This window comes from Rhipicephalus microplus, chromosome 3, assembly GCF_043290135.1.
Source record: "Rhipicephalus microplus isolate Deutch F79 chromosome 3, USDA_Rmic, whole genome shotgun sequence".
Lineage (NCBI taxonomy): Eukaryota > Metazoa > Arthropoda > Arachnida > Ixodida > Ixodidae > Rhipicephalus > Rhipicephalus microplus.
The window spans coordinates 84934549-84962233 of NC_134702.1; the positions used below are offsets into that span (position 1 = coordinate 84934549).

At 44.9% G+C, this 27685-nt stretch overlaps 1 protein-coding gene across 2 annotated transcripts in view; it reads left to right on the plus strand.

The window, feature by feature from the left end:
- Positions 1-27685, plus strand: part of pcm (5'-3' exoribonuclease pacman) — a 107354-nt gene that overhangs the window by 43585 nt on the left and 36084 nt on the right. For both annotated transcript variants that reach the window (XM_037423936.2, XM_037423943.2), the window contains exons 23-32: positions 1015-1128; positions 2053-2151; positions 5847-6026; positions 6453-6535; positions 7104-7187; positions 9604-9739; positions 13229-13418; positions 15635-15840; positions 21470-21622; positions 26145-26319. In XM_037423936.2, the coding sequence (XP_037279833.2) occupies positions 1015-1128; positions 2053-2151; positions 5847-6026; positions 6453-6535; positions 7104-7187; positions 9604-9739; positions 13229-13418; positions 15635-15840; positions 21470-21622; positions 26145-26319 (1420 nt within the window). The remainder of the gene's footprint in view (positions 1-1014; positions 1129-2052; positions 2152-5846; positions 6027-6452; positions 6536-7103; positions 7188-9603; positions 9740-13228; positions 13419-15634; positions 15841-21469; positions 21623-26144; positions 26320-27685) is intronic.

The following is a 27685-nucleotide window of genomic DNA, read 5'->3' on the forward strand; positions in this document are numbered from 1 at the left end:
ACGCTAGGGCATGCCGACTTGTTTCTGCTGCACCGTTTTCTATTTCTGGTGTTCTCAGTGATCATAATCCAAACCAGGATCTCAATGAACGCATCCTTGTCGAGGCCCGCATCCTTGTCAAGGCGGTAAGCTTTCTCATGCTGCAAGGGTAGTTCATGATTGTGCCGCAGTGAACCATTGCTGCCACCTTTGCTGCCATGTTGAATTCACTGCTGGTTGTTTACATCATGGGCGAAAAAAATTGGTCTCCGAACGATTTTTTCGCGTCGGCCTTGTAGCCTTGTTTTTCGGTCGCTTAGGTGGCGAAGCAACTGAAATTGCCGTGAGTTTTGCCGCATTCGCTCCCTTTGAGGCCAAGTGTGAATGGGCCTTCCTCCCACAAACCAGCCGCGTTACACCGTTCGCATGCAGCACTCAATCACACAATCGTATCATCCGTGGTGGCTGGGGAAACACCGAATCGCGGCATGTTTTATATAATTTAGTCCATACGAAGGAACGTTGAAATTCGTATCATCACGAAGTTCACATCTGTCGTAATCGTATCATCGAGATTCGATTGTAATGGAAAGGATGAAAGGAACAATTACTTACAAGTTTGAGAAATATTGACATACAATAACTTTACTCTCAGTAAACTGTACGCATGACTACTGACACGGCTGATAACCAAGACAAGCCACAGATAAATTTGTGTATATCTACTCAACAATTTTTGTTATTTTGTTGTTCTCATAAAGTTTCGATGACAAATCCTCACATAGCCACCTACTCCATTGAACTAATGTATGACATTAGCTCCTCAAAGACAAGTGAAAACCTAATAGTTCAACTTATCTAACAGCCTAGGATTTCAAAGATAAAATAATTTTTTATCATGTATTTGCAAATAACTTTGCAATACATGTATTTCATCTACTTTGTAGGCAGACTCTGTATACTCAGAGATACGTTCTAGTGTGCGAAGGAGAATCTCATTTCATGGTGTCCTTTTTGTTGTTTTTCGTTTTTCAGGACATCACCGAAAAATCTCCGGACTTCGAAGAGTTCAAAACAATTGAAGAGCTTTTTCCTGTTGGAAAGACGTGCTTCATGATTGGCAGTCCGCATTATGGCTGTTCTGGAACGGTAACGTCAACTTATCTCAGCTTCCTTAGTTACAGATTTCAGAAGTATGCAAACCCGTGTGAAAAACGAAGTCGTAAGGAAGGTTAATGAAAAAGAAGCAGCTGTCTAGTCGAGTAAACTGGCAAACTGCACTGTTTATGCTTAAGTGACGTGTTTTCATAAAAAAATCAGTTAACGGGGGTTGTGTCGAAATGTCAGCCTGACACAATCCCTGTTTGCGGATTTTTTTATCGCAAGCTTTCATTTTCACCTTCCTGTCACTTTTTTTGTATTTTCATCAGTTACGTAAAAGAAAGGAACCTTTTGGGCAACCTGCATTTTGCCTAGATGCAATCAAAGAGGAAAAAAAAAAGCCCAAGAAAGCTCATGGAGCATAATTTGTAGTTTTAATTGAAGTCAAGTAATCCTGGTATAAAGTGTAATAAAAGTGCTCGAGGAGACAACTTGCCACCGTTGTAATGTCTACTTGGGACCTCCGCATTACGGTGGTCGGTTCCCCTGGCACCTTCTTTTGTACTCGTCTACAGTATAATTTGAATAAGTTAATATCATTTAAACAAAACAAATTTGCCTAATTTGGTTGGTTTTGTATTCAGGTGCTGCTGCTCTCTAAAGTATAGTGTTACATTGTATGTGCAACCCTGGAAATGTTAGCCAGCACCACTTAGGGCAGTGCCAGTGAATTCAAAACATTCTTTTTGCCTGACCATTTAAAATAGTTCTGAAATCTTGTTTCTCTGAGCTTTTCATGCATGGCTATCAGGTGGTTGTGGTTCAGGTATAATGTTCTTGATGCTGACAGTTTTCAAAATGTTGGTTTTGTGGTTGCGGTATGCTGGAGTGGTTTTGTGATAAAGTAATATACTATGTGTGTTGTGAATTGTGTGCTGTGGGTAAACCAAATCTTGTTCTTGTTTTTTTAAGGTTGTGGATGCCAAGCCAGAAAATAGAGCTGGACGTATAATGATCAAGTTTAAAGTGCCATCGGAGCCAAATTTGGATGGCATCATCCGAAACGAAAGGGTAGGTGCTATATAACAGTTTTATGTAACAGTCGAATCTCATTCATTCAAACTTCTGGTTAATTTGAACTCGCGTTGTGGTCCCGTCAAAGCTATGTGTATTCCAATTGGCGAAAACATTCTGTAATTCGAACACGCAAGCACTTGCGACAGGTAATTCGAACTTGCCGCGCTCCGACAATTCTCTGAGCACCACGCCCACTCCCGTGGGGGCACTTCCGACACCTCAACGTTGTGCGCAAAGAAGGAAAAGAGGAAAAGGAAAGGCTGTGGCGAAATGTTTGCTCTCTCAAATGCCGATCTGTGACGCGCCTGTGCCACGCTTCTCTCTTTTCCGCCCCTGCCATGTAGAGGCCCTTCTCCATTCAGGGCGTGTTCACACTTGGCTTCGGAGAGAGTGAAAGCGGCGAAACTCTTCAGAAACTGGCTCGTTTCGCCGCCCAAGCGACCTAAAAACCACGCTGCGCCACCGGCGCACATAAAACTGTCTGAGACCAATTTTCCCGCCACGTGAAACTGAATTCGGTTTCCGCTTCACTGCCTTAATTGCTAGATCAAACCACGTGACCAAACCAGCCAGCCGTAGATTCAACATGGCGGCAAAGGAGTCGGTGGTGGCTTGTATTAGCTAAAATCGCAAGGCTACCTGTGCAGTACGACGAAGCTTGATGGCCTCAACGAGGACACGTTCATCGAGAGCCTAGTTTGAAGTGCGATCGCCAAGAACTCTGGAATTAGACGGTGCAGCAGCAGCGGCATGCCCCAATGTATCTCGCGTTTGTGTACAGCCAGCTGAATACGCCGCTGCCAGTGCATTCGCTCATGTCATTTCTGCTGACTTATCTTCCAAAACATTGTTTGAAAAGGTGCGACCTGTTTCTTCTCGCTACTTTGTGTGAATAACTAGAATTCAGTATGAACGTTAGTAGTTCTTAGAAAGCAGGCAAAATCGAATTGTCAAGGTATTGATGGCAGGGACGGCGAGGTGGAGCAGAACAAATGTGAACATCTTGGACGCGCGCAGTCGTGCTTTTCCGGCTGCTCTGGCGTTTTAGTGTTTTAGTTTTATTCACTTCTCAAGTGTAAACACGACCTCAATGCCGTGTGTGAAGAGAGAGAGGGGAAAAAAAGAGCTTTCACGGTGTGTTGGCTCTCTCTCTAATGCCGATCTGTGACGCGCCGGTGCCACGCTTCCTCCTTTCCCGTCCTTGCCACGTAAAAACCCTTTTCCTTTCAGCGCCGCATGCGAAGAGAGCAACAAAAAAAAAAAAAGGAGAGAAGCTGCCACGGAGTGTTGGTTCTCTCTCCAATGCTGATCTGCTTCTATCCGCATCAAAACGCTCCTCCTTTCTCGCCATGTGCTGGCCACGCGGTGGCTGCGGCGTAGAATGTGGCTACCATTACGCAATCGTTGCCATCAACGCGCCAGAGAACTGCACACTATGTCTCTTGCCAGGTTGCCAGGTAAACGCTGAAAGCGAAGTTGAAATGCTTGGTTAACTGCATGCCAAATTGATTGATTCGCTGCAAGGCAAGCGTGTGCAGGTGTGCATCACCAATTACTTCAATTAATGTCAGATGTCCTGTGATTTGTGAATAAATTTAAGTCTTCTGAAGCTTCCCTCGTGTGTTAGCTCAATACACATGCGCCACTGCGTGGTGGGCCCTCTGTACATTTAGCTTTATTAATTTGAATTTTTTTTCAATTCGAACAAATTTTTGCGTCCCTTCGAATTCAGATTATCGCGATTTGACTGTATACACACCCACACATACAGCAAACAAAAATCGGTTAAATGGAACTGCTGCTTCAACAGAACAACTGCATCTATTATGATTGGTTTCATAGCTAAATTGTGCGACCCTATTTGTTTCTACCTAAATGTAACAGATCATATTTTTCTGGTCTCTTCTGGTTCCGTTTCATGAATCTACTTTCTCTGTGTGTGTTTGTGTGTGTGCGTGCATGCATATGTGTGTTTGTATGTGTCCTGAATTATTTTCTTAGGGGAACAGTATACACCCGCATGCAGAATGTTCGAGCTATCGAAATCAAGTTCAAAAAATTAAGGGAGGTCTTTTATGCAAATGAAACAAGCAGCATGTTAGCAGTAACCTGAGCAGACGTTTAGTATTCGTGTCATTTCTACGTACTTAATTTGTGATGACTAATTGGATAGGTCACCTTTAATTATTTACAGCTGATATGTGAACATGTTAAAGTCAGTTTAAGACACCCTCCCTTTTTCTCAAACTGGTACCATACTTATCGAATGTAACATGGATTTTTGTTCCTGGTTTTTGCTACCAGAAGTGACCCTCAACTTACAATTTAATACCTAAATTGAATTTGTCTAAATAGTGTAATGATGAATGCGACTGTTCTTTTTTTTCTTCCTGGAAGTTACCGTTCGCATTATAATTGTGGTCGCGTTAAAGTCGAGTGAATGCTGTACTACGTCTCAACTTTTTTGGGCCATGAAATATTTTAGTAAGCTTGTTTAGAAATGGAAGTTGGCACAAATTATTGTTCATTAGTATTTATTTTTATGTACTAAACTTAAGAACACTCGAATACCTCTGCTCGTCATAAAGTGGTTAAATGCGCACTATGACGGGAGCTCGTAGTAAGCCAAAAACATTTATAGTCCAGCTCAAGCAGCTCGATGTGTCATGAACTGGTTTTCAAGTGGACATTAGGTAATATTTTCTTGCTTCGTCTTTGTATTTAAAATTTCTATAGATGCACATAAGAGACGAGTTTAACTGTAGCCCAAAACAAATTTTTCACTTTTAGTAGATGCGAATAAGCTTTTTGACTAGCCTGTGTAACGCTGTCCCTCCGTGATCTGTACGAGCGTGCCACAAGGCGCTCGCCGCAGCTGCGCATCAACGTTGCCCTCCCCGCGCAGTGCGCACTGACGTCACTCTGTCTCTTGCCTGCCGTGCACCCGCAGCTGCCGTTTTGTTCGTTCGCCCTCAACACCTGCCCCGACCACCGCTCACTTCTCTGCAGATTTGTCAGTTCACACGCAATAAATATGACGTGCCAGCCATCACAAGACCTACGCTGGCCATCGCTTCAAACGAATCTTTCACCGCTCACGGCAGCACCCGCGTTAGTGCCGTTCGACCTGTCACGCTATTCGTACACAATGCTGCTGCTTCACATCCCATCAGGGTTACATTTGGGAAGATGGTAGCAATTTTTTAGCTACCGTTGAAGAGTAGTCTTCACGAGATTTGGCAACAAAATTACCGGTAACTGCTTTACTCGTCATGAACTAAAATTGGTCTCACACAGGAGTCAATGAAGACTGCACTTGCCATACTTGTGTTTCTTGATGCTAGGTGGCCACGTCTGTGGATCTTGGGCCATTTATTCCTCAGCCTTCATATTAGTGCCATTTCTCGTATTTCCATGTGGTGAAGCCACCTATGAGTGATTTTTTTTTGTTTATGCAATTAGTGAAATGAGGAGCCCCATTGAATTGTGAGAATGGTACTGTATTATTCAGAAAAGGAAGCTCTTCAAACTGTGAGAAAAAAAAAATTTGGTAATTCTGGCAGACTTTTCTTTTTTTGGCTCGGAAAGCGTTAAACATAATTTTTTGTGGCCAATGCCTAGATGGGGGTTGAGGCCCACCTGTAAATAACTTTGCAAAGCTCTAAATAAAGCTGCTTTGTTGATTCCAGAATCTGTGCCAGGTCCATTACATGAACGCCCATCAGATGTCGCAGCAGCTCGGGGTCAACGCGCAGTTTGTGTCTCGCATCACAGGCACCGTGTATATTCAGATGAACAGCAGGGAGGCAGAAGCAGCTTCCCTTGTCAATGTCGGCTTGCACTTGAAGTTCAACAAAACGTCCGAAGAGGTAAGCACTCGACTGTACGAACCGTGATGTGCAGCATTAGGGAGAGAGTCTGTGCTGATCTATGTCTGGCATAACTTGAAGGTAAAGTCCAAGGTGCAAATAGATGGCCGCAGAGCAACCGTAATTAATTATGCATGTAATCTCAAATGCTCATTTCAGTTTGGTGATGGTTTGTGGTGTGTTTCACCTACCACATCGTAGTTGTTAGCAGCATCCGCATTATTGCAGCATAAATTGCTCAAAATGATTCACCAATGCTCTGTATTAAAAAGGGGAGAACATTTTTCAAACACTGTTTTAAGTCTGCACTCTAATAGTGTAGCTGAACCAACTTCAAAAGCTCCTCGGCTTCTGTCTCGGAAGGGTGCCCGGCACGTCGGGCATTCGTGGCATTACTTTAGCACCGTGCATAATATTTTGTCGCAGATTCCTGGATACTCAAAGAGGACTAATGACGCTTGGCTGTACTCGACAAAGTGCCTTCAAGTACTCAAAGAGTACCTGGCAAAGTAAGTAGTAGGTCTTTGAATAATGTGTTCATTTGAGTGGTTCCCAAGTGTTCTTCACAGAAAATTGCATATAGCATAAATTGAAGCGAGCACACAAAATGGGGCAGTTATATTTACTTTCATGTGAGAACGGCAGCTAGATGAAGTAAATGCAAGAAATATTTTCTCTACGAAAATTATTAAAATGAAGAAAACACTGTGCACCACTGCAGGTTGCCAAGTGCACCTCCGACCCGATACAATAGCTCGGGTTGTACTTGAATGTTGTCTCGGAAACCGAAGTACTTCCATCTGGATTAAGCACACAATCTAATCATTGCTGCCTGGCTCTCATTGTTACATGTACACTAAAATGTTGCACATATGAGGTTCACAGAATCACTTGGAATATTCATATGATTGGAAATTTAGACCACCATAGAAAAAAAAATGAACAAATTTATTTGTCGCAGAAACTTTTTATCTACGTTTTTCTTCTTGCCCGGATTGAATTCAGTGACCTTCCGAAATGTGCAAAAATGCATATGCGCTTCGTTTTAACTATGCGTATGCGCTTCCGTTGTTACAGGTATCTCGGCTTTGTGCAGAGAATCATTCCGTTTTTGGGACAAGACAAAATCGCAGTCGAGGACCTTTACCCAAAGGGAGTTGGGTAAGTTTTTGCAAATCGTTACTAGGTGTAATCTAGGCTTGAGATATCTACTGTTGTAAAACGAGCCTGATTTTTATGGCTGCAAGAAAGGATAATGCCAGAACTTAACTTTCTAGCGCACACTTTTTGACTAGATTTTTCTGCTTACAAGCAACTGGTGCAAGTGTGGCTGATGTAACCAAGCATTTGTCAAACTTCAAAAAGGGATAGCGAGGGCGAGCTGAAGACAAATAAAATTCTGTGTTTATTTCAAGTTTTCAAGGGTTCTTCCAACTTTTTCAGTTGATTGCCACTTGCCTTTCTATGTGCTTTCTCATGTTTCCAACAGCACTGTCAGAGCAATGAAGACTCCTTGAAGATGGCACAGTCTGTGCACTTTTCATCGGCTATAGCTCGTTAGAGCCAGAACTGTGAGAAGACCAACATAACTTCAATTTAAAAAAAAGAGAAATCTGCAAGTTGTAAGTGTGAGTGAATTGTAGGACAGTTGTAATCCTAGAGCTGTTGCGATAGCAAGGTTTGCTTCCCCTCATTTGACTGATGAGAATCGTGCTTCTTAGTAAAAGTTCCGTTATGACCAGTCTTATAATAGTAAGCAAACGGCTCACTTGCCGGGCTATTTGAGATAGCAGGTCCGGCTGCTTCAATTCTGGCAGCTTGCCTCGCCACCCAAGTCCTTTTGAATATGATACCGAAACATGCCTGAGAAAATTAGCAGCCAGACGGGCACCAGAGAGCAGGAAGGGCTAAACAACTTTCAGTTCAAAAAAAGGCACTGTGGGTCAAACACCTAAGCTGGGACACTTGATTAATGCGATGCACTCCTGCGTACAAGTTGTATGCATCGTGATGGTCAGTGAAACCGTTTTCTGCCCAGCACATTTTGTCATTGAAGTTGGCCTAGATGAGATCTGCAAGAAAAGAACATTAAAACGACACTTAGTGGAAGTTACTTTTCTACAAGGTTCTTACCTTATATTGTCAAACAAAAATATAGTTGGAAGAATTCGGAACTCAAGTGGGGACCGCGGATTACACGCCAAAATTTAGGTGTGCAAGGTGGCATCATGGAACTGCAAGGAATGTAACAGTGACAGCAGTGGCTGCGATTGGTTGTCAGTGAGAGAGGAGTTACAGGGGGGGGGGGGGGGGGGGGATTAAAAGGCCAGGAAACAACTCCGAAATTCAAAAATTTTATGGAGTAAAATATGTGTGCTTTTGGTAGGTCAACATGCTGCCACAAGAGTTTCGCAAATACGTGCTATAATATAAGGAAGTTACAGGGGTTAGAACATCCGTTTAAGCCGGTTTCAAGTCTTGGTGCATCCGCTTTGCTATCCTTCTCCACGAAGGAGTAGCCCGTCGTCGTGACTTCGACCGAGCTGCGCTTCCCCCACGTCCTGTGTCCCCACAGCCCGTGTCATAATGGCACAGGCTGGAAACGCAGAGTGAGGAGCTCTTTTTCCCTCGCAGTATAGTAGCGAGACGCCTCTTTATCTCCGTGGCTTTCATTCTGGCAATACCGCTACTCCCAGAGTTTCTGGCTCTACAAAGCGGCAGAGGGCAGCTCAGAAAAATGAAAATGTGAACTGCGCGGCTGAAGCTGCATCGCTGCAGGGCGAAGGCGATGTTTCGTCAGGCAAAGAGCCAATCGACGCGCTCAGTGGTGAATAATGTTGCCCATAGATGAACTTTCGTCGAACTGTGCGTACAAGGAGGGTTGGTCAGGCAAGGGAATAGCCGGTAAACGTGATCGTGGTGGTCTACTGTACAAAGTGGTGAGCTTGTCTGGAGGTGTTAGAGGAAAAAAGTCGGAGTCTGTTTACTGGCCCTTTAAAACAGAGTGAAAGTAAGGTTTCTGCAATCTTAGGGCATACTTAGTGGGGTCAGCTTTATCAAAGTAGAAAGTTAAGATGCTTGATTTTGAGCTATGAAAACTAGGAGCCTATACCAGCTTGCTCAAACCACATTACTTTAACGTTACTTGATTGAAATCTATGGGTAACACATAATGTCATTTTTTTTCCGCTTGTTGCAGTTGGGGGTGCAGGTATGCAGATGGGGCTTATATGCCAGGAAACACGGTATTAAATCTTTGTGTGGATCTTGTATAAGTTCTTTGTGCTGCAGGCCTACCTTGGACAATTTGCCCAGAAACGCTTGGATAAGTAATTACACATAAATGTAATTCTCGTGTTCAAACTGTTGCTTTTTCTGATCTACTGTGCACAACGCTTCATAAATGTCCGCTCTCTTCTTGTATGAATCATTAGCTATGGGCTTAACATGGAAGTGAACAGTGACCAAAGCTATCTTATAAAGCTATTTGGTAGCTATTCAAGATGTCACTGAGATTTGAAATTTAATTAGCTCCTAGCAACTAAAATGTTTGTCTCACCGTTATTTGTCTTGCCAGGAAAGAAGAGGTGAAGGAGGTGGCCAAGTGGATAAAAGAACAGGATTGCACCAAGGTTGCACGGGTGAAAAGTGGTGCACAGTTGCTTGACGAAGGCGTCGTGCATGCTATCGAGGAAACTGTCAAAAGGGCTAAGGTACAAATTTTTTTTTCTTTCTGTGCAGAAGGTGCTGCAGAGAAATCTGAGAGGGCTGTAGTTTCGTTAACGACATTCCATGTGCCTAATGACTGATTTCACGCTGTGCAGTTTTTTGCGAGCCTGTGTTCACTAAGGCAAACAAACTTACTTTTTACTGTTGGCTCAGCCTAAATGCTCCGCCACATGGCTTTTTTTTTTTTCATAGTTCTGGGCTTTGGATCTTCATACAAGGCTAAAGATGAATATACAGTGTCAATACTCCTTTAACGATTGCTTTAGCAATTTTACTAAAGGGGAGAAAGAAAGAACAAAACATTTGTGGTTTTTATCTCTCCAGTTAAGGCATTAAAACATCATCCGTACAGATGTAATTTTTAGGTATACAGTTAACGTACGTCCGATTTCCCCAATGGCCGAAATTCCGGACATGCCCGTTTTCTCGGACACATCTGTGGCACCGTCATAGATTCAGTGTATTAAAAAGTCCGAAATTCCGGACACTTACAGCCTTCGGCATCCGATTTCCCGGACTTTTTACGATTAACCGCTGACCCAAAGTCACCACCGACGCCGTCATTTTGTTTGTTTTCATATCCTCGAACCCGCCCTACCCGCATCGCAGGTATGGCCAGCAGCCCCACCTCCAACTGCCGCACCCTGCCGCGGCTGCCGTAACCTCGAAACCGCACGTGTCAATTCGTTGCCAGCTGTAGCTTAAAGACTTAGCCAAGCCAAACCTCACTGTGTTCGTTCACGTCTTGTTTTGTCAGCTCTGCGGTTGTGTCTGTGGTTGATCGTTTGCAGCTGCTCACTATCTTCAGTGATCACGTTTCCCGACCTTCAGCATCTACCGAGTTCCTAGCTGTTTTGTGTTGCGCTTTTCGTTCAGCGGATTTGCCGTTTACCGCGATGGCACTGACTGCTTCTTCGTATTCATCCGCGCCTTTGAAGCACACAAATCCTCCTTGTAGACTCACGATGGAGAAGAAAGCCGCCATCATTGAAGAGGTCTAACGCGGTCGGTCGCAGGCAAAGATGAGGATGGAGTTCGGAATTTCGAAGCGAACTGTTTCGGACTTCATCAAAAACAAGGCGAAGATCTTGGAAGTGGCTGCCAAATCAACCGGTGCTGGAAAGAATGCGAGCCCGGGTGTTTACTCTAAGCTTGAGGAAGCGCTCGTCGTGTGGCTCAGTGCCATGATCGCTAAGAAAATCCCAGTGTCATGCAACATCCTGAAGCAGAAGGTGGAGATTTTCGTGCTACAGATGGGCATGAAGGACTTCAAGTTCAGCGATGGATGGCTTCGCAATTTCAAGAGCCGCAATGACTTGAAGTTCAAGAAGATGTGCGGGGAAAGCGGCGCCGTCGACGATTCCGTTGTCGCCAAATATTGGGATCAAAAGCGGCAGTCCTTGCTTCAGCAGTTTCCACCTAATGATATTTTCAACTGCAACGAAACTGGACTGTTCTACAAGCTGCTGCCAGAGAAAATGCTTGCAGTTGCTGGTGACCTCTGCCACGGCGGCAAGCACAGCAAGGCGCGGCTTACTGACCTTATTGGCAGCAACATGTCAGGCAGCGAGAAGCTTGCTTTACTAGTAATAGGCAAGTTGAAGCATCCAAGATGTTTCAAGGGGGCAGTGACTCTGCCTGTTCTCTATGAAGCTAACAAGAAGGCGTGGGTAATGCAGCAGTTATTTGAAGCGCACGTGTGCAAGCTGGACAGAAGGTTCGAGCAGCAAAATCGAAGAGTTCTGCTGTTTGTGGATAACTGCGCTGCGCATGGTTACATCAAAAACCTAAAGGCTATACAGATTGAATTTCTGCTGCCGAACACCACAGCAATCCTGCAGCCAATAAACCAAGGCGTGATTCGGAACTTGAAGCATCAGTACAAATCGCGCGTGCTCAGCCGCATGGTGCTCTGCTCCGACAACGGGACGCTGTTGACCTCAGGTCTGCTGTCGGCATGCTAGTAGAATCGTGAAAGGCGGTTACGCAACAGACTCTGCGGAACTGTTTTCACCACGCTGGCTTCACACTCGACGACAACGGCCGTCTCACCCCAAGTGGACAGCGTGTGTGACGAACTGCCATCCGTGGATGTTGCCTTGGACGATCTGCGTACTGCTGCCCCGCCGCGGTGGTCTAGTGGCTAAGGTACTCGGCTGCTGACCCGCAGGTCGCGGGTTCATATCCCGGCTGCGGCGGCTGCATTTCCAATGGAGGCGTAGATGTTGTAGGCCCGTGTACTCAGATTTGGGTGCACGTTAAAGAACCCCAGGTGGTCAAAATTTTCAGAGCCCTCCACTACGGCATCTCTCATAATCATGTGGTGGTTTTGGGACGTTAAACCCCACAAATCTAATCTAATCGATCTGCGTACTGCCGGCGTGTCAATTCTAACCGGGATAACCTTTGAGGGCTTCGCCGACGCTGACAAAGACCTCGAGCTATGTACGGGCTTGACCGATGACAAAATCATTCGTCAAGTTACGGAGGATTCCAATGACTCCGGCACTGAGAATGAAGAGCCAACGAACTCGGAGTTGACGCAAGCACAAATCACACTGTCATCGGTGTACAGCGGCAACATGACGTTGACTAAAACTGAGGCAGACATGATCGCGGGCAAGCGGAACGCCGTGCAAAAGAAAATAGGCAACTTCTTTGCGCCCAAGTGCTTACCTATAAGGTAGCGCCGGACACGTCGGATTTTTTTAACTATTATTATTATAAACGGCTCTTTTCTGAGCCACCCAAACGATGCATTGGCTGAATCGCAATGGGAATCTTGTACTCCTGCCATTACCCTCTTCGTCAGCGAAAAATACCTACAAAAAAAGTGCATTTTCACGTGCATTCGTTTTTCCGGACTGCCCGATTTTCCAGGCGTTTTCGTGGTTGCTTCAGGCTTTGGGAAATCAGGTGTCGACTGTATTATGAATATGAGTAAACGAGTCTCATTTGGTTACATCTTTATGTGAGCTTCCTTCACTTGACCTTCAAGAAAAGTTAAGTTGGTCATAGCAAATTTCTTGAATTATGTGAAAGCCATAGTCTTGTGTATTGAGATGCAAGGAACTGGTCTCGCACTTTTGCTGTAAAATGTAGTGCATGTGTCTTAATGTCAATTTAGGACTCAATTAGGTAAACAATAATTAACCCCATATACAGAATGTACACTTAAAATTGGATCTGTTATAAAGTTTTCTTTGCCACAAGATGAAAAGGAAATGGTAACAAATTTTTGTCGCACAGGTGAGGCACCTCTTGCTGCACAAGAAGCAGCTATGTTTATCATGAAGTTGCCTCGGGTTTTGTGTATTTTAGCACTGAGGCAGTGGCTAGCGTTATTAGAGGGTAGTAAACATTCTTCCGACATTGACTCGTCTTTCATTGATCCTGCCGGGCTCTGTTTGAGTAGTTCTCGTGCTGCCTGCGTTGTAACGTCCTTCTCCTCGTGCATCGACTACGTGGAACAGAGCACACAGCCACCACAGGAAGTGCTCTTGGACGTCCACCCCAAGCACCTCTACCGGCCAGGCCTGCAGTTCGGCTGGGTACCACCTGATCCCAAGGCCACGTACAGCTTGTTTGACCGAGTGGTGAATGTCCGCGAAAATATCGCGGTTCCACTGGGATACCGGGGAACCATCATCGGCCTCCTCCCGTGTAAGTGTCGCTGCGGCATTCTGCATGGCTAAGGGGACACTGAAGAGACAAATAATTTCGCCCGTAATACTTTACTATCCTTCCACAACGTCAAGAGCGCCCTTCATATCACGAGGGGCACTCTATGAGCCGGAAAGTGGGCAAAGTAGATGAAGAAATAGAAAATGATAAAAGTGGCAATGTTGCCTTCAAGTTCACGCACTAACTCACCATGGCATTGTAGATCTCGGTAGCTTCAACTAGGGCTTATATGATTCTTTGTCAGTTACAAAGTAAACAGGCCAGAGACACAACACGGCAAGCTTCAGAAAACTTTACTGAGCCAACGTGACCAGAATACGAAAAAATGGCCTTAAAATGCGCGACATTACAGCAATATCCATTTAGGTGGCAGGGCCTCAGCACAAAATTCAAGATAGAAACTTTGATTGTTGTCAACTGTATAACGAACCTACGATTGCAATTCACTACAATGGAGTTTTTTATCAAAGTCAAAAATTTGATAGCAGCCGCAGCCGCCTCATTTTAGTGTGTATGAGAATGCAGAAATGCATGTGTGTGTGCAGGTGGGGGAGGGAGGAGAGAGAGAGAAATTATTTTAATGGGAAGCTGGAGAGGTAGGCGAGGGGGAACAGGTGCTCTAAGTTCAATCTAAGGTTTGATTGATTTGTGGGGTTTAACGGCCCAAAACCACCATATGATTATGAGAGACGCCGTAGTGGAGGGCTCCGGAAATTTAGACCACCTGGGGTTCTTTAACGTGCACCCAAATCTGAGTACATGGGCCTACAACATTTCCGCCTCCATCGGAAATGCAGCCGCCACAGCCGGGATTCGATCCCACGACCTGCGGGTCAGCAGCAGAGTACCTTAACCACTAGACCACCGTGGCGAGGCAATCTAAGGTTTCCCGCCAATGCTGCTTCTTAACGACATTGCAGCGATTGCTCCTCTTACTTCCAATTTCAATTTCGATTGCTTCTCCTACTTCCAATTTCAATTCGATATATATATATATATATATATATATATATATATATATATATATATATATATATATATATATATATATAGTAAGGATGCTAAGTTTTTTAAATGTGTGGCCATGAAGTTTAGTGAATTGGAGTGCTTGTTTGTCGTTCAGCCCACCAAGCTATCTTGTGCCGCCACTCTGCTCACCTCGAACGAGAGAGATAGAAACTTAGGAGCTTAAATCTTGTCTTTTATTTTTGAACTGTTTAGGCGTTTTTTTTTTTTTTTTTTCATCAGCCCGCGAGTGTCTCTTGTCAGAGCCTTAATAGTTATTTAAGAACGTTGATTCGTTTTACACTTGCTGAAAAATGAGGAAAATAAACTCTCAAATAATCTCTGTTGTAGAGCTTGAATGTGAAGTTCAGCGGTGTTGTATAAGTACTACATAAAAAGGCGAGCTGCCAATGAAAGTAACAGACCCATGTTAATCGTGTTAGTACAATGGCTGTGTGAGTTTAGTAATCAACATTTTTTGCATGAAACTGTTACTGTATTAATCTGAAGTGTACTTATTTGCCTTTTAGTTTCACATATTACTTTACATTATGCTCTTTGAATTGTTTCTATGAATGACAGTCAGTTAGAGTGATAGGGTGGATTACAGGAGATGGGAAAGGTAACTGAAAAGGGCATAGAGTTACACAGGCTGACTTAATGAAGAATTTGTAGGCAGTAAATGGAATGGTCTCGCACAAGACAAGGCGAATCGGAGATTGTCGTGCAGTGGACATGAAATAAGCTGATGACGTTGTTGGTGTGATTCTGATTGAATCCGAGCCCCGCCGCGGTGGTCTAGTGGCTAAGGTACTCGGCTGCTGACCCGCAGGTCGCGGGTTCGAATCCCGGCTGCGGCGGCTGCATTTCCGATGGAGGCGGAAATGTTGTAGGCCCGTGTGCTCAGATTTGGGTGCACGTTAAAGAACCCCTGGTGGTCGAAATTTCCGGAGCCCTCCACTACAGCGTCTCTCATAATCATATGGTGGTTTTGGGACGTTAAACCCTACATATCAATCAAATCAATCTGATTGATTCCGAGTGTTTTTCCGATCCTGTCAAACTGGCATTTCTTTTCCACTTGACAGTTTCTTTCAAAATTAAGACACAAGTTGTTCAGAATGAACTTCAGTCAACAAAGTTTCCAGACTCTGATAAAGATCTCTCTCTCTTTCTCTGATTATCCACAGTGGAAGATAATGATCCACAAATGTGCGAAGTGGTGTTTGACGAGCCGTTTGCGGGCGGCCTCCCCCTGCGGTGCTCGGAGCATCGCGGCTACCGCATCTCCATTTTGTTCCTGGTGAACCTGTCGTATGGCAGCCGAATCCAGAGGAGCCAGCAACTCTACCAGGTGCCAGCACGGCGCCAGCAACTGGCAGATTCATACCCAGCGGTGAGATGATAGCTTGTTTTCATCACTGCACTAGTGTTTGTCTGCTGTATGGCATGAAGTTTGTACCCAATTATGGTGGGATCTCTTACGCTATTTTTATGCCTCCTATTTCATACCGCCTCCTGTTAAGGGGCTAGTCAACATGCTCCAACATTTTTTCACACACATCAAACAAGCTCGGCAATTCGTAGAGTAGACGGCAGCAATCGTGTTTCCTAATATTACAACGCTGCAGGCCACCCAGAGCCTCCACTTTGAAAAGCAATTTCCACACTCTTTTCCTACACCTGACCAATCCTACTTTCACGCGCAGTGATGCTAAGTCACCGGTCGTCGATTGGTCTAAACCAGGTCTCAACAAACAGTAGTGAAGTCAACGTCAGTTACTGTCCCTACCGTCGCTACGAAACTGCCCCTTGTTTCTTAGCACTGATGGTGCAGTCGCAAAAAGTAAGCAGCGAGGCACCACGGCTAGTGGAAATGCGTTGCGATCGATTGAGCTCACCAATGATGTCAATTTCTGACGTCGTGTCATGTTGCGGAAATGTGTGGAGCCATGATGACGAGGTTTACCTTTCCCCTCCCTATGGCAGAGAAGGGTGGCAAGGTCGCGCGAAAATTTGAAACCAGCTGAAACTGATGTTTCAACCCCTGTAACTTCCGTAACATAGCACACATTCGCATAATTCTTGCAGCAGCATGTTCACAAAGCAAAAGTGTACATATATCTCTTTATAACAATATTTGGACTTCGGGGTTGTTTGCTGGCCCTTTAAAACAAGTGATGCACCGTACGTTTTCTTTGCTGCAGAAAAAGAAAAGCTTTCGTCTCTGTTCGTGTGATATGCAGTCCTTACGAATAACAGAAAGCTGAATATTTATGCCATCCGATGTGCCGCTGTGGTTTGATCGCTGTGGCTTTGTAAGTATGTACAGTAGACCCTCAGCAAATGGAAATCTGTTAAATGGAACTGTCGCCTAAATGGGACAGTGGAATATGATTACTTTTGTACTTCAGCTTCACACCCCTGTTAATCTATCAGTAATTGGAACTCTGGCTAAGTGATGCATATTTTCTTCCTCCTTTAAGGTTCCTTTTAACGAGGTTCCAGCACTTGCGATTGCACCCAGGGTGACATTTCGCTGGGGGCTGAAAGGCAAAATGCGTTTACGTAATTGAGTTTAGTGTCATATTACAGACAATGCAGATTGTAAAACTTGTTATCAAAAGTGGCACTTATGCTGCCTCTCACAGCTGCAGCGTTAATTTGAGACTCAACGTAAAATACCATGAATCCATGATTAGAAAGCAGCACAATCGGACATCCCCTTCAGCTGTCCGGCTCACACCTGCATGTTTAATATATGCTGCTAGTTACGACGAGTAATGGCAAAGAAAAGGCAGCTGGCATTGGGCTTTCTCAATTGAATATCCTTCATATTCAGTTTGTATTGACGTCACTGTATGCCATATATTATTGAAGGTTGTCTTCTTAAATAACTTTCAGCCGTATGCAAACAATCTTCAACATGCCACATTAGATGAAATGCTCTCTGTTGTGCCGAGGACAGCAACAGCACGAGAATGTCTTTCTTTTCTCATAACAATGCTTCAAGGCAATTAGAAACTCGAACGTGTTCTTTGAACTAATTATTCAATTGTTTTTATGCAATACTACACCACTGACTGCACAAGAAATAAATGGTAATATTTAATTACAGTATAACCTTATCATAGTGAAGAGGATTTTGGTCTGTTATAAAGGGAGTATGTAAAATCCAAGTGCTGTTACAACAGACTTTTTGGAAACACTGAATAGGTATAACCAGAGAGAACTATAGGTCATACGAATTTATTCTCAATGGGGGCATAAAAAAACATTAAAGTTCTCGAAAATACAGGGATGTGATTAGCTGTGGCCATTGTGGAACAGGTTTCTGGAGCAGCCAAAGCCATATTTTAGAGAAGAAAAAAGGTTTTTGGAACCACCAACATTTCAGAGCAGTGGGGAAAAAGGGGAGGGGGACTTTACAAGCAACCAAAAACATACATTAAAGCAATGAATAAGGCTGCTGGGTTTTCTAAAGGGTCATTGCTGGAAAAACTGATGTGGTGACAACTAGGACATCTGAGTAAAGCGTAACTAAGATGCATTCCACAACATTCTATGTACATACACTTCGGACTATGCAAAGCGTAACTGCATATAGGGCAAGGCCGGTTACGAAAAAGACTATTTCCTCTATCGTTTGTAATTCCACAAAACTACATGTATACACATATTGCTCATTGTGCAGCTCCCGAAAGACCGGTTGTAATGTTTCTCAGATAGGCGAGGTAATGATCTCTCAACAGAGGTACACCAGCAGGGAAGAGACGACGAAGAAAGCGCTACGAAGGAGAAGGGGACACGAAACAAACTAACAAGGAGTGAAATGTGGGAAAGAAGAAAAAAGGAGGAGGGAGGTTAGCCACGAAAAGCTGAAGTAACAGCAAAGCTGGTTGGCCTTAGGTGTTTAACGTGGCCTCTAGGTGAAATTCTAGGTCTTTGCTTGACAAAAACAGAATCAACTACAGCCTGTCACTGACCATGCGAAAATGTCCAAACTTCAATGCCAGAACTAACATGCAAATCTGGTGCAGGCTTATTGTTGCTGGTACTCTACTCGCACCACGGCAAAAAAACTCAGCGGCGGCTGCTCCTCGGCGCATGCGTGGCTGGGCGGAGGTGGCGAGCAGATGCAGGTGTTGGCGAGCATGTGCAGCTGTCTTATGGCTCCCTCTAGTGATAAGCAACGGGCCAAATTATTATATATATATATATTTTTACAGACATCCGACATTTCGTCTAACTTCGCTCTTAAAAAGAATGCATCGAGGGCGCACGGAGTAAGGACGTGTTGTCTCTGCATCGAAAAAGCCTTTGTACCAACCGCTTGCCACGCGCGCCATGCAGAACAACCGCTCGCACGCGGCCCGCGTTCGTGATAAAAAATAGTTGCGCCATTGTAGAGCGCAACATCGCGTATGTAATCTCAATTCATTGAAGAGGCTGTTGCGCAATTGAAAAGGCTTTGCGATGTGCGCTGTCGCATTTCGCACTAGCAGGCGAACTAGCGAGCTGGGTAAGCTTTAGTCGTCACAGCAGCTATTCTCTCGACCCTGTACCCAAACTTGGTTCCACTCGTGCTGCCCTCGTTTAAGCTTGTGAGTGCGACCTTGTTCACGCCCAATCTCTTTGTTTTCTAAGGCAAACTTTCCGGGGCGGCGTGCCAATTGAGTTGAAGTTTGCAGGCTGGACCTAATGAGTGCTAACCGTGTAACCGCCCCATCAGTAGCAGCCGCGGATGTGTGGTTTCGTGCCAAGTCAACGAAACGCTTTGCAGTGTTTAGATATTGAAAGGGGCGGATATAGTATATGGAAACAACTTTCCTATTATAAAAGCAGCGACTCGTGTTGTTTACGATAACGAGGGCGTGCATGGTGCATGTGCAACATTCGAGTTGGGGCTCGTGGCCACGAATGCTTCGGACATCGTGCCTAAAGCAAGCGGAAATTCGCTTTCCATTATTCAGGGAAATCTGGCACATAAACAAGAAGCTCTGAAAAGTTGGAAGACAACTTTTTGTAACAGTGCTTCTGTCTCTGCATTCATTTTGTCGGCACAGCAGCCCTGCCAACGTTGACCTTTGAACATTTCTAAATTTAAGGGGGATAATCGAGAATTCACATCCCTGCAGCACGACTCAATTCTCAGAATGGCAAGGCTGCCCGTCTGACAAATCTTGCACATTTGCAGTCTCAGGAAAAAGGCGTTTTGCTTATATGTCTTATGTGCGTTCTTTTGGCGATGTACGTTATATAAGCGGTTTATAGTGTATAACAGAAAGTAATCTGACCAGCACTGCACAAGCACGCAAGTTTTACTTAATGTAAAGTACATGTGCTGACAGCCATGGTAGCGTGGTACGTGCAAGTGAGGATAGCAGCGAGCTAAAGCTTTTCGACCTCGGTAAATTGTAGTTTCGTTTTTGAAATATGAAAACACCACGGTTTGCACATCTTTGGCACATAATAGTGGAAATGTAGCAGGATTGGCATTTAGGTGCAGTTGGGCACAATTGTTGCAGCTATCACATCACTGAAAATAACATCTTCAGTTTCTGTAGCACTTTTCCTATGTTCACTGAAAATTATGTAGAAGTGCTGTAAAAAATTTTTTTGTGCCTGCAGAGGTGGTGAAAATCATTGTGTAAGCTATAAAAAAACTAACAAACAAAAAAACCTCCGTTTTCACAAATTTATAGCTTTGCGATGGTGCAACCACCACAATTTTGGGCTCATCGTAAAAGTATTTCGTTGAAAGCATTCAATGTTCAAAAAGCAGATTTTCGAAATTCATTTCGAGGCCACTGGTTTGCTGCTTCTGCCAGGTTGCTCCAGTACGCCTCTGGGATAACGTCGTCTGCTTCTCGTGCGTCACGGCTGTCTAAAATCATGTTACTTAGTTATGTTTTCACACTCATTCTGTCGTCACTGGTGAACGATATTTCAGAATACAATTACGTCCTAAGGCAGCATCATACAAGCTGAAGTTCAGTCATTAGATTACGATTGTGCGCCGCACTCGTTGCGAACTTCACACACATGCGTCTTGAACAGACTGTTATAGTGTTAACTCGTTGGCAGGAAGGTTTTGCTTATAAGTGCTTAGAGCCTTGTGACGAAGATTACCACAAGCAAATCTTTGTACTCGGGATCGAGCATGTCGTACTTTTAAACATCGGGTGCCGCAGCCATGCACACAGATGCGCTCTCTGCTCGAAGTCATGCCTAGGCCTAACTCCGGCCCGAAACTTCTGCTCGGCCATCATGCTAACAGATATGCGAAAGTGAAAAAGCCACAGTGTGCTTTGTCGCTGGCAACGAATCACATCGGCGACTGGCTACGTAAACCGCGAAAAGGCATCTTGCGCGACGGTAGCGGACCCCAGCCAAGCTCGCCATGCACCGGCCGTTTGGAACAGCACTGGAAGCAGTCGGCAATATCGCGTCAGCGCCCCAACACCCAAAACCAAGCATGCTGTGTGCCGATTTTTCATCTCTATAGTTAGGCATAACTAATCATTAACATATTGAAGATCAGCAGCCTTCGTTTTTATATCGGTACGGCAATATCCGTGGCTGTTTTCTCATCCCGAAAGTATTCAAAGTGATGTTCAAAGTCAGAAGTTATAGAATTTAGTAGTTCTGTGGTAAAAAAGTCTGCTATAAGGAGGTCCTGACCACCTTGCTGGCCTCACATTTTCGTCAATTATATCTGAAAGTCCGTTGTACCAGAATCCTTATTAAACGAAGCTCAATCAATGAAACAAATAGGGAGATCGGTATAATGCTGCCAATTAGTATGTAGTATCCAAATGTTTGTTGTAAGCAGATCCATTGTAACGAAGTTATACTGTACTTCATAATCAACATGGCTTGCAAAAGAACAGCCTCTACTTTCTTGCAATGAAGTATCCGGCACCTCATTATAAATTACTGGAAACTTTGGTGCATTCATCATCATTTCACTGTAATGCGCACCTGAAAGGGATGCCTTACTCCTGTGGCTTCGTGTAATGTAGGTCGCTGGCAACAAGGTCAGAACCGGCGGCTCTGCTCAACCACGGGCCACCCACGCAAGCGCAGGTAACGGCTGGCAGGACTTGTCACCGCAGCGTCGGCAAGAAAAGAACAGGTTTCACCACTCGCCTAATTCACCATTCGAGGCTCAGAAGGTGAGCCATTGTTAGGCTTTTTGATGCAAGATTGTAGTGAAATATTGGCTCAAGCACTTTCTTGCGATCGATTACTTGCTTGACTAGCAGATTCCCGATCTTGTTAATGCGATAGCATGGCCAACAATGGAGGTGCTGCCGTCATGTCCCCGGATATAAATTACTACTGGGCCAACCTGCGATCAAACTTTTTAAGAGAGCTTGCATGAAAACTTCATATGGAGACATGCCAGCATTGCTTGGGGTTCAGAGTCACTGAAACATGACAGGTGTGTTTGAAGTTGTTGAAAGCAAGCACGAAGCGGTAGAAGCGAATTGTGCGTTGTCTCATCAGTTTCTAACCTTTGTCCACATTGGCAATTGTTACTGAGTTATCTAGACATCCTGCTTGTTTGTTTGCAGTGTCCTAATTTGCTGTAAAGCACTTTCAAACATAATCTGTACAGTGAAACCTCGTTAAACCGTACTTGCGTAAACAGTAGTTTCGTTTTAAAAGTAGTGAAGTCAAATCCCCGACTCAGCGGCTATTGAACATAATGCATTTTGTATCCGCATAAGCTGTACCAGCTTATCGCGTATGTATCGGTTAATAAGTAGTTTTTCCAATTTTCGTTGCGCACTCGCCGCGGCATGTCGTCCCTCACTGGCCGTCCCGACGGAACAGCAAGCCCCCAGAGATTGAAACACGCCTCGCTTGTTTGTGTTGATGATGATGGCGGCTGTGTTGGTGAGCGCCATCTCTTGGATTTTTCTGCAACAAGAAGCACTCGGCCGGCTAGGCTTCTGGTGTTGTCCACGCGATGGCGCTTTGCACAAACATGCAAACACGGTGTGCGCTTGCTTTGCTTTCTTTGTTCCTTTGGCGCCGTGCATAGGTGTTATCTGGTTGATCTGTGCCGTACAGCTCTCGCGTCGTTTTTCACGTGTTGTGTATGTGTGCTTGTGCTGCTTCGTACTTGCGTCATGACGAAGCTGGGACAAAAGCATCGAGTACTGAAAATAGAGGAGAAATTGAACATTGCTTCAAGCTTGCTGGCTTCAGTGTGTGTGCGGGCGACGCAGATGACACCAGTGACACCATCGACCAGACTTGGGACATCGTAGACGAAGCTTGCGAAACTCTGCTAGCTGAAGTGCTGGAGCGGCAGGGCGTTACGGAAGGCATTTCCTTCCCCGACTTCAGAGACGCAGACAGCGATGTGCAGACATCTCTGGACATGTCCGACGAAGCCAATGTTGCCTCGGTTGTCGAAGTGTCGCCAAATGATAGTGATGAGGACGACATGGAAAGCGACATCACGGGTGATCCAGGTCCGATAGTGGCCGAAGCTGCGCATTGCGTCAGCGTCATGCGGGTATTTGCCGAGAAAAGGGGGCTGGCAGAAAAGCTGGCTCACAGCATAAGTGAGCTTTAGGCCGCTGTCATTGCTGCTAGGCCGCCACGTCGTCAAATGAAGATTACAGACTTTGTCACGCGAAGTTAGTAAATTACTGCACGTTTTTTTGTTCTTTCATTGCACTCCCTGAACGTTTCTTTTTTTGACAGGTAAGTGAGCGACCTGACGCTATTTCGGTTAAGCAGTACTACCGTTTAGTACATACTTTTTCAGAGCTCCGGCCAACTACGGTTTAACGAGGTTTCACTGTAGTTGCTTGCTGTGTTGTTTCTCCAAGGCTTTGAACTGCTTTGAGGCAATAGGCGTAGCAGATAAATACACTCAAGCCTCAATATGACGAACATGGATATAACGAAATATCAGTTATAACAAAATCAATGTAAAATACTGGTGCAATAGATACAGTCTTCGGAATAACCTTTATAACAAATTTTCTTGTACAAGGAACTTATTTTCTTTCAAAATGCAACTTTGTTATACAGTTAAACCTGGATATAACGAAATTGATGAAGTCTAGGAATAGTTTGTTATAAAGAGGTTTTCGATATATGCAGGCTCGGTACGAAAATTCTGAAAATAAACACACAAATTAAACAAGAGGAGTACTGAAGGAGAACTAACCCGAAACGCTTATTTCACAGTAAAAAAAAAACTGCATTATTGTGATAGGAATTACATGGATACACTCTGCGGGTTTTTTCTATAGCCGCCATGTTCCGTAAACAAGTCCAAATTGATAAGATGCCCCTGTGCTTCGTAACTTTCACAAATGGGTAAAAGCGCGCGAGCGCTGCTGAATCAGAGATCAAATCAGTTGGCCCATTCCTATCACCTAGAAAGTGCACGAGATAACATCTCCAGCGTTTCAGAACTGCCGTCGAATGCTCAGACAGTAAGCCACCCGTCTTGAACGAACATGAAACAACATGGGGAAGGCAAGGGGACGGGTGATGGGGGAATCGATCGAGTAGCATTAATAAACTTAGATTTAAGGGTGGTCGCGATCACTGGCACACTTGCTATCTCGGTGAGTATCAGTGCAGTTTCAACGTGAAGGGACTGTGTGAAAAGAGCACTTCTCCCTGGAGAGGCCGTATTTGCTCTCACCAGCATTTTGTAGAAGGAGTTCCGCGATATTAGATCCAAAAAAGTTGCTGCAGCCTTACTTCATATACCATTCTAATTTTTCACTATTGCGTTCATTGCATTGCATTCAACGTGCCGTCGTGTAGCCAAAACTAATCTGCTTATCACAAAAGCTACCAGCCTGCGAATTTGCGACGCGCTGCAAGACAGAAGCACGCTACGAGCCAACCTCCGAAGATCTGTCGTCACCGGTGTCTCGGAGAGTTGCCATCCACGCCTTATCTGACATACCCTCGATGACGACAAGGTTGTCCGAAATTTTGCCTCAAATTTTGCCACACGGTTGTCCGAAATTTTGCCACGGTTGTCCAGTTTTGCCTCAAGGGCGAAGCAATTAATGACTGCATTAGCAACAACTTTGAATGTAACGCTAAGAACGGCAAGCAGACCGAAACATGCAACGCGCTGCTCACGTGCAAATGACGCTCGAAAACGATTCACAGGACGAGAGCAGACTGACAACGTTTACTGCTCGGCACTTAACGCACTGTTTAAACAAAAACGAGGCACGAAATGTAATCACAGGTATGAGTGCGAACTAACAAGTACCCTAGTTACTACTTAGCTGTTTTTGAAAGGCGCACTCTTTTCGCAAACAGTGCCTGTCCAGCGCCCGGCAACTAAACGCAATCGTTCCAGTCAATGTCGAAGGAGCTATTTTCCTCACCGTAGGATAAGCGCGTGCGCACCCATGCATCTACCCTCCCCTCTATTCGCGGGGCAAAGTATGTGTGGAAGATAAGTGTGCTTCGTCCCATCGTGATAAACTAGGTAACTAGGTGCCGAGCGCGGGTGTTTTTTTTTTTTTTTCCTTTTGAGTTTTCATATTGAATACATACATATACGGTGAATGACGGCTGCGGCGATGACGGCAATAAACCAGCCGGGACTCTCTGCATAAATGCTATGGTAATAAAAAAAAAGAAAGCAAAGCTGAATGTTGTCGGGGGCCGCACCATACGCGCAGTGAAACTATGCACGCGCGCACGGCTTCGAAAATGAAGAGCGGACGACACGGACACCGCGGAAAAGTATTCGGTAAAGCGCCCTCCATATTCAGCGCAACCCCACATATACGACAATAACTAAAGCGAGGCACTGCCAACGCGCAAACGTAGTTTTCTTTCTTTTTTATTTTGGTTCGGAGGGGGGGCACCCTCATGCATGCGCCGGCGGCGGCGAGAACGGCAGCAATGCCAGCTCGTAGGGTGCAGGTCCACTCGCACTCACCCGTGCGCAATAACGAGCGCTTGCTCTCGCCTTGTGCATCACGCGCTGCGCCGCTTAGTTGGCGGCGGGGCAGAGAAATGAAATGCAGAGAAAAGTTCCTAGATTGTCCGTGGGGAAAATTCATTGGACGATGCCTTTTTCAGAGGGGGCAATGCCACGTTTCATTTCCCAAGTTTTGTTATCGTCCCAAAACACTACACAATTCTCAGCGCAAACCGCGCCTGCAGTTTTCGAGAAGCTTCCAGACTGTAGTAGATCATTTCGATAAGATCACGCCTACTCTGCGAACTGTACAGATTATTCTGCAACCTACGCCACCGCCAGCGATAACGCTAGAACATTCGATGGCGAGAGCATAAATGCCGACGCGCTTCGCCGCTTGTGAGTAGTTGATCGACGGCCGACGCTTCGTTCGCCGCTATCAGTCCAAGACTGCTACTGTAATCGAACTTTGGTTTACCGGGCACAGGTTCGCCCAAATAAACAGTTAAATTCCAATGCAAAGTCTCCTGTCTTCGGCCACGTCACGACCCCGTGACAATATCAAGGTTGTCTTCCGCTGTTACTTTGTTACTTAGAGGTCGCAAATACATGTACTTCTATGAAGCAACAGCGGGGAGTAGAAAAACTTCGTTATATCGAGGAATTCGTTATATGGAGGTTCATTATAAGCAGGTTTAACTGTAATGAGGTGTCAGTGTAATAACTTCAGCTCATGCAATTAAAATGGTGTATTCATCTCCCTGCAGTCCTCTCCAGCTCCTGAGTCACCCAGTCAAGGCACATCCGACTTCGCCTCCTTGTGGCTAGGGCTGCAGAAGACGACGACAGCACCCATGCCTTGCTCCGTACCCACTGCTCAGCAGGCATCAACCTCTTCAAGGCACCAGGGCACTCCGCTCTCATTGGACGAGCTCTTCAAAGGTGTGGACTTCGTCAGATTTCCAAGTAGCATAAGATGCTACACATCTGAGCTGGCGTGATCGGCACATCATTTCTTTTTTTTTTTTTTCTTGCACGTTCGTCGTTGTAGTTGTTCGATCGTCTGCGTCTGCTCTTGTGGTCGTGCATGTTTCTCGACACACCTTGTTTCTGCTTTGCGCTGGTAGTTTTCCATGCTATCGAGATGCTCAGTGACTCTCGTGTGAAACCGTTCTCGCACCGAGTTTTTGTAAGCGCTAAAAAGTGGGCTTTGAACAAGAAGGCGCCAGCTAGAAATGCACTGTCGGGATGAGAGTTTGGTGGAGTCTGTGTCCTTACAGCGCACCCTTACACCTTGATCCGTTCCGCGTAGAAGCATACCTGCCAGCTCTTCCGATTTTCCCATAAAATATATGTATTTTGACTGCAATTACGATTTTACGAATTGCCTTAAGTTTCATGAAGATATTTCATTTTCGATATAAAAAATTAAATTAGTAAAATAGCCTGGCCTCTGCGATTGGCTACGGTGCAATGCCATAGCTAGTCACGGAGGCCACAAAAACGGCATTGTGCTACATTCTGCCGACCAGGAGAGAACAATATGTATTGGTGATATCATCATCACATACCTGCCAAGCCTCCTATATTTTTTCATTTTTTATAGACTCCCGTATTTCGATCGTTTCTCTTATTTGTACGGTTGCCTTGAAAATCTCCAGGAAATCGAAATTTGTGTGCGAGATCTGGACGCATTGGCTAAAATGCATGCCAGTCCGTTCCAGGCTTTTTGTGAGCCCACCGCATTTTATTATAAATAAATTTAAGAGGCGTTCTAAATGTACAGTAGAGTCTCAGTGACACGAAACCGCGGCAAATACGAATTCGTGAAATTCCCCAGCCAAATTCGTGTGTCCATTAGGCCAAAATTTGAATGTTCTGAACACTTTTTCTTATCGGGGCATGTGATACGAACTTTAGTGCCGAAACTGTTGAACGAAGGCCGACCGAGAGCAGCATGCTTGAAGCTTCGGAAGTACGCGTGCGTCCAACGCATGCACTGTTTTCTACAGTGCGTGTGGCTGTCGCCACAACTGCTGTGGACGAAACTGCAGTCATTTGACACGATCACTTAAGGCGACGACGTTACTCACAGAACTTCGAAACTGTGTGCATGGCCAACGTTCGACCAATCAAAGCTATTCCGCTTTCCGCAAACTCTGTGGACAAAACCGCGACAGTTGCGATCATAGATAGCATAAAACGACTTAGTTTCAAAGCCACGCAGATTGAAAACAAGACTACCGTTTGCCGCAACTACCGCGCACAAAACCGCAGTCGTGGCGATGCGATAGCAAGCTACGAACTC